This window comes from Phoca vitulina, unplaced genomic scaffold (genome assembly GCF_004348235.1).
Source record: "Phoca vitulina isolate PV1807 unplaced genomic scaffold, GSC_HSeal_1.0 scaffold81, whole genome shotgun sequence".
Taxonomy (NCBI): Eukaryota; Metazoa; Chordata; class Mammalia; order Carnivora; family Phocidae; genus Phoca; species Phoca vitulina.
This window is the reverse complement of record NW_022589784.1, coordinates 950,051-961,329: the sequence shown is the minus strand read 5'-3', so window position 1 is coordinate 961,329 and position 11,279 is coordinate 950,051. Positions and strand designations below refer to the sequence as shown.

Below are 11,279 nucleotides of genomic sequence, written 5' to 3'. Positions count from 1 at the left end.
GCGGCGGAGCCCGCGCCCCCCGACGGGCCGGAGGCGGGCGCGCCCGCGGTGGCCGAGGCCGTGGCGCCGGCCTCGCTGGCGCTGCTGGAGCCCGACGTGAGCCCGCCGCCGCCGCCGCCTCCCCGGCAGTCGCCGCCCGACGTGTTCGCCGGCTTCGCGCCCCACCCCGCGGCCCTGGGCCCCCCGACGCTGCTGGCCGAGCAGATGAGCGTGATCGGCAGCCGCAAGAAGAGTGTGAACATGACCGAGTGCGTGCCCGTGCCCAGCTCCGAGCACGTCGCCGAGATCGTGGGTCGCCAGGGTGAGTGGCCGCCGTCTGGGGCGCTACTCCCGGGGTCCCCGCGTCGCGCGCCCTGGGGAGGGGGCCGCCCCAGCCCAGCTCGAGGCCGGACGCCAGATCCTGGCCACGCCCCGCGTGGGCCCCGGCCTCGGTGGCCGCCTGTGCGCCTTTGTCCTGCCGCGGGCCGCGCGAGAAAGTTGGGCGCAGCCCGCGCTCCTCCCCTCCACGCTCAGGCCCGCCGCTGCCTTTGTCTGGGCGCCTCCAGCCGGGTCAAGCCCCTCTGTGCGGCGCCTCTGCCCAGGCCCTGGGCCACCTGCTGTGGCATCCCGAGAACCAGGGGGCAGGGCTGGGCGGTGGGCGATCGACACCCGAAGCAGGCACGGGGCGGGGCTCGCTGGGGCTTGAGGGTGGCTCGGGGGCGGGGCAGGGGGGCTCAGGCAGGGTCAAGAGAGAAGTTTGGCGTACAAAGAGGGTGCATATCTCCACTTGTCAGCCTGGGGGCCCTACTGGGGGTGGGGGGAGCACAGGATGAGAGAGGATCCCCACCCCGCTCTCAGCCCCGAGTCGGGGATTTGGGGACATGCCTAAGGACCAGCTGTAAAAGCCCTCCTGAGGTCCAAGCTCCTAGCCTCCCCCCGGCAGGCCCAGGGCAGCAGGCCCGGGGTGTGGGGGTCCCGGAGCAGCTTTGTCAGAGTCCCTGTGGCCGCCCATTGTTCTCTTTGTTAGAGAGCCAGTCTGAGATTTGCAGGGTGACATCAGGCCGGCCGCAGCTCATTGGCCCTGGAGCTGGAGCTGCAGGGCGGGCAGGCAGGAGGGTGGTGGGCAGTGCTCCTCCGGACACACGCCCACCTACCCTTTTAGCCAGCTGCCCCCAGCCCCAACTTTCCCCTGCCTTCTGCCTGCCCCTCCCTGTTCTCCACTCCCTGCTTGAGGCCAGGTTCTAGAACTTGGGGTGGGGTCTGGGCGGGGCTTGAGGTGGAGCGGCAGGACACTCAGGCTGGCCTTTGGGGACTCAGTAACAGGAGCCAGAGATGGGGGGGGCTTGAACTGCAAGGTGACTTGTCACCTTTGCCACCTTGCGGGGGGTGTGTGCAGAGGACCACAGGGATGCTCAGGACGCTGCCCTCTCAGAGTTCTGGGCAGGAGGGGTGGTTTGGCCAGTGAGTCCTCTGGCTTTGGGTGCAGGTGCAGCCGATCACATGTCCTCCCCCCATCTGGACACCGGGAGGGCCAGGTGTAGTGCTGGGCTGAGGGCCCAGGAGTTAGGACCAGGGGAGGGGGGACAGGTGGTCCTCTGAGCCCCGTCTGCTGCCTCCCACGAGCAGGCACAGCAGGACTCCAGGCCTGACCGGTCTCCTCCACCTGCCACGGCCCCTTACCTGCCCCAGTTGCCCGCACCTGCATTGGGACGTATAACAGGACCGCTGCTGTGTGCGTAGCGTGCAGACGCCGGCCGAGGGCAGGGGGACAGTCATGGAAACGCAGCCTGGGGGCTGTTGTCCAGAGGCACTAGGCTGATCTGCCCGCTGGCGGAGTGCGGAGCAGGAGGGCGTGTTCCCTGTGCGTATTCTGACAGCCGCGGGTCCTTCAGAGAGGCTGAGTCCAGCCCAGTGGTGGCAGGAGCCAAGCAGAGGGCATCTGGTTGTGGAGGAGCAGGCTTGGGGGGTTAGCCCCCACCCCGACCTCCTGGGGGTGCTTTTTTGGCACCCATTTATTGGGTGCCAGCCTGGGGTCTTGCTGGTGGTAGACAGGAAGGCAGGCTGTGGGGGGTGCAGATGGGGCTGGCCCTGTGACCCTGGGCAAATGAGATCTCCTCTCTGTGATGGGGGCACAGCACCTCCCTCGGGCACTTTTGTGAGGATTCTCCAGCAAGAGGGATCTAATCCCAGCCCCGGGCTGGTGCACAGCGGCACCCTGTAAGTGGGTGCGGGGTCCTGGGGAGGGAAGCATGAACGCCAGGACAGCTTGGCCCTTTTGGCAGCCTTTGACTCTCTCAGCTCTAGGACCATCTGTGGCTCCCATCTTCTCCCACCCAGGTGTTAAGCTCAGCCTGGAAAACTCTTTGTGCCCCAATCCTGACCCCTCCCTTCTTCCGGTCACTCGTCCAGTCTCCCACCTTGGGGGTTCCTGGACACGAAGCCTGTCCCTTCTAAGCGTCCTGGCTCTCGCCGGGGCAGAAGGCACAGCTTGTTGTGAACTCCTCTGTCAAACCCTAGGTCCAGGGCCACTCCATCCCCTAGAGGGCAGGCCAGAGTCCCCCAGACCTGGGCTCTACCCTTTCCCTGATGCTCGCTCGCTGTTCTCTGAGCTGGTTTTTCCATCCTCGAATGGGTCCCTACACCGCCTGGGCACAGGATAGGTGATTACAAGCTCTGGGAGTTCTCTCTCCTCCCTGAGGCTGAGTGGCCGGGAAGGTGCCCTGCATGGGAGCCTCAGAAGACCCCTCAGGGAAGGTCGTCTGTAGCTTCTGATCACAGGAGGCAGGGACATGGCCAGAACTGGGTCGGCAGGGCTGGGGTTTGAACCTCAGTCTCTCTGGCTCTGTGTGCGCTGCAGGGAACAGAGGTGGCTCAGGAGAGGACTTCCTACCTTCCAAAGCTCCAGGATTGGGGGAGTCGGCCCCACTTTACAGACAGGAAAAGTGGAGACTCCGAAAAGCGTCCGCCAAGGTCACCTGGGAGGCTGGTGCCCACTTGCCCTGGGTGTGACCTTGGGCCCGGTCCTCCTGAGTCTCCCGTTAGCGTGCACCCTTGCTGGGGGTGTCCGTGTGGGGCTGGGCGGGGTCGTGAGCACCTGCCTGCTGCCTGGAGGTCTGGGTCAGGAGCAAGTGATGAAGGATGGCGGTGGTGGGCCTGTGCCAGCAGGCACCTGGGGTCCCTCTGTCTCTGCTGCTCTCAGGGTGGGCCGGTGTGCTCGGACTGGCCCCCCTCAGCTGGGGGAAGCCTGCTGCGCTCACGGCTCTCCCTCGCTGACCCTGTGCCTGGCCCTCCTCCTGTGGGCCTTGGGTGCTTTTTCTGGCAGCTGGGGAACGCCACAGGGCGCCAGCAGGGTCCAGGCCCTGGTGTTCCTATTTATCCACTGTGAGTCTGGGTTGGGGGGTCCCTTATGTTGGCAAGCGTAGACCTTCCCTGTGTCGGGGGGGGGGTCTCCGTGCCCACAGGCCCGCCCTGCTGTGATGTGGCCCAGCCAGGACTGCAGCCCAGTTTGGCCCCACTTTGGGGACAGCACCCCACTGGGTTTGGGGCAGTGGTCATTGTGAGGATTTGTCCCAGCCCTGTCCTGCTTCCAGACCTCTGTGCCCTCAGCTAGGAGCCCTCTCCTGGCATGCATCCTTCCAAGGGTGAGCCCTTTTGCTCCCCCTCATGGCTTTGAGGTTTTGTTGATAAGTGTAGCCCATGGTTACTGTGTGGGGTTCCTGGGAGCAGTACCTGGAGCTCCCGAGTTCCTGAGTGCCCAGCACACGGGGGTCAGGACCCCAGAATGAAGTCATATGAGTGATGGGACCAGGCTCCACATGGGGACCCAAGGCACCCCCATTTGAGGGGAGGGTCTAGCTGCAGAGAGGAGGGAGTTGACCAAATGGGGGGTGGTCAGCCCCATTCCCAGGCACACCTGCTTGAGTTGGAGTCCTGGTGGCCAGGCCCAGGGGTCTGCCTTTCAGCCTGTCGCCAGCGATAAGTGGTAATCCCAGGGTTCCCCGCGAGCATGGGGCTCGACCCCTGACCTCACCCACTGTTGCGTCTCGGGCTCATCCCCACCAGGGCAGGTGTGTGGCCCGGTTCACTCTCACCACCCCGATTTCCCGGACCTGCAGTCCCACCCCCTCTCAAACTCTGCCACTTCCTAGGGTCGGGGTATGGGTGGGGCTCGGGTCGATGGGCATCACAGCCAAAATGCAGTCAGTGAATTAGTCTCCTCTGGGCCCTGGAAGGCTCCACCCAGGGCCACCCTGCGGGAGGGGCAGGATGGGGGCCAGTTCCGTGTGACTGGGAACAAGGGTGCACCCCTGGGTTTCATCCCCCGCCCTTTCTCCTGGCCTTGCCTCCCTGTCCCCCACATGGACCTGCGGGGAGCGAACACTTCAGGTGAGGTGAGGGTCCTCCGCCAATTGCCTTCGAGGGTCACGACGGCAGCGCACCTGCCTGGGGTGCCGGGTCTGGGCCCTTCTCTTCCTGGGGAGGAAACGGAGGTGCAGGACAGGGCTTCGAGTGGCCAGGTCATCCCAGCACACTGGCCCTTTCTTACAGCCCTCCGGCCTCAGGGAGTTAGGGAAGTCACACAGAGGAACTGAGAAGTGTGTGCTGGGGCCCCGGGCTAGTCCGCATGGGCTTCCTGGAGGAAGGGGCTCTGGGCTGTGACTTGATGCAGAGAAGGGGTGCAGGCACGGTTGCAGATGGGAAAGGTCATGGGGGGGCAGTGAGGGCAGGGCAGGGGAGCTGCAGGAGAGGGAAGGACTGACTTGTGACTTGAAAGCTTTCCCACCAGCTGCCAAGTGGGGAGGGAGCCATCCGGGCAGAAGAGGAGGCAGCTCCAGGTCAGGGTGGGTTTGGGGGGGTCCCCAGTGAGACGACGCTGCCACCCACAGGGAGGACACCGGGCGGGCGGGGGGCGGGGGCAGCGGCTCAGGGCCCAGGAGATGCAATGGAAGCCGCCGTGCCCCACGCTCCACCCTCCCTGGGGCTTTCTGACCCGTTCGCGAGCTCGGCTCTGCTTTTGCTCAAAGCCCTGGATGGGGCTGCTGTCCTTGGGGTCAGGGTGAGGCTGCCCCCCACCCCCAGACGCCCCCTCCTGTCTCCCAGTGCTCCCTCCCGCCTAGCAGCCGAGCTGGTCCCGCTAACTTCGTTATCTTCTGCTCCGGGAGAAGTTAGCAACACTGTTCTCTCTGTGCCGGCCTCTATTCGGAGAAACAATGTCCCTGTGTCGCTCCAGGCGCCCCAGAGTCGGGGGGGGGGGGTGGGTCTTCCAGACTCGTGGGCCAGACTCAAGATGTCTCAGAAGGCCCCGGGGGTGGGGGTGGGGGTATCAGACCCGCGGACCGGCACCCCCATCGAAGCCCCTGCGTCTAACCCCACCCCACACGCGGATCCCCCTGCACCCCCTCCACCAGGTCAGGGCCCCAGCCCAGCCAGTGACAAACCACAGAGCTGTGTCCATGAGTGTCCCCTCAGACGGGGGGAGGGGGACCATCAGGGCCTCTGGAGGTGACCTGAGTTAGGGTGCAGGAGACCTGGGCTCCCCTTGGGCTGGGGAGGGTCAGTTGGTCAGGAGAAAATCCTAGGTCGTTTCCACAGTCTGACCCTGGGCTGTCCTGCCCATTGGCTGGGGAGTTGGTGTGAGGGGCGTGCATTCGTGTCCTAGGAGTGACCTACCACACTGGATGGCTGGAAACCATAGAAACGAACGCTCCCCCAGATCCAAGGGCGGGAGTACAAAGTCAGGGTGTCGGCAGGGCCACGCTCCCTCCAGAGGCTCTGGAGACCACCTGTGCCGTTCTAGTTTTCCCGGCTTCTGGCGGCCGGCAGACCTGGTGTCCCCATCTGTGGCTCCGTTTTCACAGGGTTGTCTTCTCTTAGAAGGACACCTGTCACTGGATTCAGGGCCACTCTACTCCAGTACAACCTCCTGTTAACTAATTACACCTGTAGGACATTTTCAGATATGGTCCTGTTCACAAGTACCAGGTGGCCGTGAATTTCACTCTTCAGTCCACAATGGGTCCTCCTTGCCTTCTTGCCAAACCCACCACCACCTCCAAGTCTGGGACCGGAGAGGAAACGGGAGAGCTGTGTGTTTGATAAAGCCCGGGGTGGGTAGGGCAGAGAAGTGGGGGCCCGCGTCCTCATTGTGTCTCCCCCCCACCACCACCCCAGGGTGCAAGATCAAGGCTCTGCGTGCCAAGACAAATACGTACATCAAGACGCCGGTGCGCGGGGAGGAGCCGGTGTTCATCGTGACCGGCCGCAAGGAGGACGTGGAGATGGCCAAGCGTGAGATCCTGTCCGCCGCCGAGCACTTCTCCGTGATCCGCGCCACGCGCAGCAAGGCCGGCGGGCTGCCCGGCGCCGCGCAGGGTCCGCCCAACCTGCCGGGACAGACCACCATCCAGGTGCGCGTGCCCTACCGCGTGGTGGGGCTGGTGGTGGGGCCCAAGGGCGCCACCATCAAGCGCATCCAGCAGCGGACGCACACGTACATCGTGACGCCCGGGCGCGACAAGGAGCCCGTGTTCGCCGTGACGGGCATGCCCGAGAATGTGGACCGGGCGCGCGAGGAGATCGAGGCGCACATCACGCTGCGCACGGGCGCCTTCACCGACGCGGGCCCCGACAGTGACTTCCATGCCAACGGCACTGACGTCTGTCTGGACCTGCTCGGAACGGCCGCCGGCCTCTGGGCCAAGGCCCCCAACCCTGGGCGGCGGCCCCCCGCGCCCACAGCCGGCCTCCGCGGGGATGGGACCCTGGGGGGCCCCGGGGGGCCCGAGGCCTTCTACGCGGGGGGCCGCGGGGGGCCGCCGGTGCCCGATGCGGGCCCTGCCAGCCCCTACGGAGGCTCGGGCAACGGGGGCTTCACCTTCGGCGGGGATGGCCCGGGGGCCCCGTCGGGGCCGCCCGCCCCCGAGGACTGTGACTTCGGCTTCGACTTCCTGGCGCTGGACCTGACCGTGCCCGCCGCGGCCACCATCTGGGCGCCCTTCGAGCGGGCCGCGCCGCTGCCGGCCTTCAGCAGCTGCTCGGCGGTCAACGGGGCCCCCGCGCCACCCGCCCCGGGCGCCCGGCGCAGCAGCGGGGCCGGCACGCCGCGCCACTCGCCCACGCTGCCCGAGCCCGGGGGCCTGGCCCTGGAGCTCCCGCTGGCCCGCCGCGGTGCCCCGGACCCGGTGGGCGCCCTGGCCTGGCGGCCGGCGCAGAGCGCCCTGTCGTCCTTCTCCGGCGGCGCCGGCTTCTCCGCGGCCACCTCGCTGCCCAGCGGGTCCTCGGCCTCCGCGTGTCCCCCCCTGGACTCCAGTGCCTCCGAGGGCGGCCGCAAGCCCCCAGCGGCCGCGTCGTCGGCCGCCCCGACCCCCGCCGCCCCCGCCCCGGCCTTGGCGCGGGAGTGCGTGGTGTGCGCGGAGGGCGAGGTGATGGCCGCGCTCGTGCCCTGCGGCCACAACCTCTTCTGCATGGACTGCGCCGTCCGCATCTGCGGCAAGAGCGAGCCCGAGTGCCCGGCCTGCCGCACGCCTGCCACGCAGGCCATTCATATCTTTTCCTAGCGGCTCGGCGGCCGCCGCAGGCCCGGGGGGCGGCGCGGAGGGGGCGGCGTGGCGGGGGCGGCGGGGGCGGCGGGGCCAGCCTTCACAGACGAGCTTTAACTTGGTCCCAGGCGTGGAGACGGCTGCCCGACGGCATCTCAGTTCTTAACAAATAAACAGTATTGAGTCGACAGGTTAAAATAAACAGAGAGAAAAGGTCTGCTTGCACTTTTTATTTAAGACTCCCCGCCCCCCAGGGTGATCTTTTTAAGAAAAAAAAAAAAATATATATATATATATATATATATACACACACGCGATTTTTACAACTCCCCGTTGTCCTTTGGGACTTGGATTTCTGACTCGACAGCCCTGGCTTCGGAGGTGGCCGCAGCCTCAGTGAATCCCCTCCAGGAGAATGGCGACATTTTTACTCCCTCTCGGGGGCTAACCTGTTACCCTTTTGTATGTCGGTGGGGGGCGGGACAGGCTGGAGGGGGCGGGGTGGGGGGGCAGGGGAGGACCCAACCAGAAATTTCTAACTTTTTGTTTTTAATTATTAATCCCCTTCTGCTGTGGTTTCTTTTGTCAGTTTTTAAATTTTTTTAAATTGTGTTTTTTTTAAACTTTTACTTTTTACCTCTTGTGTATATGTAGGGAATTTATAGGGAAATATGTACTTTATGGAATAAATTTTAAGAACTAAAATATATTTTATTTTAAATAAAGTAATGGACCTTTAATCTTACACAGCTAAATTACTGATTATATATTTGCTGAGCTGACTTAAGGGTTCAGAAAATTGTATCAAGAGTTTTATTTTTTGACTTCAAAGCCTTCTTAATAAAGTCTTTTTACTACATGTGAGCCCTTGGCGTGGTGTGGGGCGGGTGGGCATGGGAGAGGGAGGACCGGGGGAGGGGTGCTCAGAGCTAGCCCCCTCACCCCCTAATCTTCCAGATAAAGGAATTTGGACTCGGGATACCCCATGCCCAAGCCCAGGCTCTTCTAAAAGCCCGGCACTGTGCCTAGTTCCAGATGAGGCATTGGGTCTGGAGGGGAAGGTGGTGCAGCAAGACCCGCCCTTTTCTTGAGGCTCAGGTCCCCTACATTCCAGGGGCCAGACAACCATGGGGCCTGCTGTGGCCACTGTGGAGGGAGGGGTGCCAGGCTCTGTGGTGTGTTTGGGAGGGGACTCCCAGTCCCGTTGTGCAGAATGGGAAACTGAGGTCTGGAAATCCACTCCCAGATGGGTTCTAACACCTCCCAGTCTCCGAAGGACATGTGAGTGATGACTACACATGCCATCCCTCCCTCACCAGGTCTAGTTGGGAGCAGAGGACCATGCCCATGGGGCCACTGGACAATTCAGGGTGGGGTTGGCCCTGGAGTCAGGTCTGTGGGATTATGGGTTGAACCACCTGCAGTCAGCAGGTGCCACCAAAGTTCCCAAGGAGGGGAAGAAAGCTCTGGAGTGAGTGGAGGCATGGGACTGCTCCAGAGACAAGCTGGGGAGCCAGGGGCCCATAGGCTGCTGGCTTGAGTGGGCACTGAGGAGGGGTCTGCAGAACACAGCCTGCTAGGAAAACTAGGAAGGCATGGTGGAGCGACCGGGAGGGCCTCCAAGAGGAGGCGAGGGGGTCAGGAAGACACGTCAGGTGGGGCAACAGGAGGGGGCAGATGGATGGGGCACCCCATGGGCCTTGTCTCCGGTGAGTGGTGGCCACGTCAGCCTCTCCAGCTGAGTAGCAGCCCCTGGAGGCTGCAGGACCTGGGGTGAGTCTCAAGGAGCCACACATACCTGGGGTTCCAGCCCACTCTGGCTGGAGTTTCCCCATCTGTGAAATGGGGATACTCCACACTTCCAGCTCTGGTGAAGATCGTGGGTGGAGCAGTTGAATCATGGCCCCGGAACCTGTGAATGGACCTTATTCGGAAAAAGGGTCTTTGCAGATATAATTAAGGATCTTGAGGTGAGCTCCTCCTAAATGAGGGTGGGCCCTAAGTCTAATGACAAGTGTCCTTATAAAAGACCTGCAGAGGGGGATTCAAGACTCAGACACAGAGAGAAAATGGAGGCAAGCCCAGCGGCGCCTGGAGCCCCCAGAAGCTGGAAGAGGCAGGGAGGACCTTCTCCTGGAGCCTCCAGAGGAAGCCAACAGTGGGGGAACAGATGCCTGTTGTTTTAAGCCACCGGCTTTGTGGCAATTTGTTACAGCAGGCCACGGGAACCAGTGCGGGTCTGTGGGCAACATGGAACCTGGGGTCTGGCCCACAGTTCAGTGGGGGGTGGGGGTGGACACGGCTGCCGTGGCACCTGGTGAGCTGGGGTGAAGTTAGACCATAGCCCTCACCCTGCAGGAGGTTATGGAGGCAGTGGAGGTGAGTGTGGAGACCACCCCCCTGACATTTTGGACACAAAGAGAAAGAGAAAGCAGTCCCTTGAGGGGCTGAGGGGTCGAGGGAAAGACAGGACATCAAGGGGGTTGAAAGTCCTTGGGAAGGAGGTGGGGGCTGGAGCCCAAGCAAGGGGTTTCTGTAAGATGCAATGGGGGAGGGCCTGATCTGAGGACATTCTGTCTTAGAACTGTCCAGAAATGTCTGAGGGATGTGCTCGCTCCCTACTGAGGGGTTGTGAAGCCGATCATCAGGAGGCCAGAGTTGCTGGTGCCCTTGGGGAAAGCTGAGAGATGGCCAGAGGTGGACTCTCAAGCTGGCCATTTGAGGCCCTGGATCCAGCTGTGCCTGAAGGCAGAGCATCCCAACCTCTCAGCTATGAGTGCCAGTAAACTCTCCTGTTTTGCTTAAGCCAGTGTAAGCTGGAGTAACTCAAATTCATAACCACCTACAGAGACCATATTCCTGGCCAGAGAGCTGGGGAGCATTTCCTGGGGCGAGAGGTGCTCAGCAAAAGCAAAGCAAATACCCTGTGCATTTAGCTTCTTCACAACTAGACACACTCAGGGAAGCCAAAGTCTGAGGCAAGCTTCCATTGCCCTTGTTACTCGTCTCTCTTGGTTCATGGGCTCAGCACATCGAGGTGACCCTTGTCCAGTGTCTTCTGAGAAGGCCTTTATTCTGGGTCTCATCAGATTTCAGAGAGATGATGAAGGATAAGCCCGTAGTTCTCCCATCTGTGAGATTGAGCCACCCACAAAGTGAGCTCAGTGTGGGAATGCTATGTCACCTGCATGACCATGTGTATCCCTGGCAAGTCCCTGGGACAGGAATGATATGTCACCTCATGCCCACCATGTGTAGGGAAAACCAGGAGCTCTAGAGATAGACATCGGAGTCGCATCCTGGCCAACCACTTTCCTGCTTCATGCCCCTGGGCATGTTATCTCCCTGGCCTCAGTTTTCTTATCTTAATCATCTGCAGCTGAGTACAAAGCCTGGCAGATGTTCAATGCTGGTCTGTAGGAGTCCCCACCCTCCATCTCTGCCCTCAGCTGAATACACTCTGGAGGGGATCATTCAGATATAACCCTTTGAGGCCAGGAAAATCCCAACAAACCGAACAGGAGAAGGACAAACAGTGCCTGGAAACTGGAAGATGCTCAGTATTTGTTGGGTGGATGGATGAATAGGTAGATGGTGAGTGAATGTATGAATGGATGATGGATAGTGAGTGGATGGATAGATGATGGGTGAATGGATGATGGATGGATGGATGGATGGATGGATGGATGATAGATGGATAATGGGTGGATGATGGATGGATGGATGGGTAATGGATGGATGGATGATGGATGGATGATGGAC

General features: G+C 62.0%; 1 protein-coding gene across 1 annotated transcript in view; it reads left to right on the top strand.

The window, feature by feature from the left end:
* MEX3D (mex-3 RNA binding family member D) overlaps window positions 1-8,004 on the top strand; it is a 9,504-nt gene extending 1,500 nt beyond the window's left edge. Inside the window, exons 3-4 of the mRNA XM_032394557.1 lie at window positions 10-301; window positions 6,151-8,004. Of these exons, the coding sequence (XP_032250448.1) occupies window positions 10-301; window positions 6,151-7,535 (1,677 nt within the window). The 3' untranslated portion in view covers window positions 7,536-8,004. The remainder of the gene's footprint in view (window positions 1-9; window positions 302-6,150) is intronic.
* The last annotated feature ends 3,275 nt before the right edge of the window (window positions 8,005-11,279 follow it).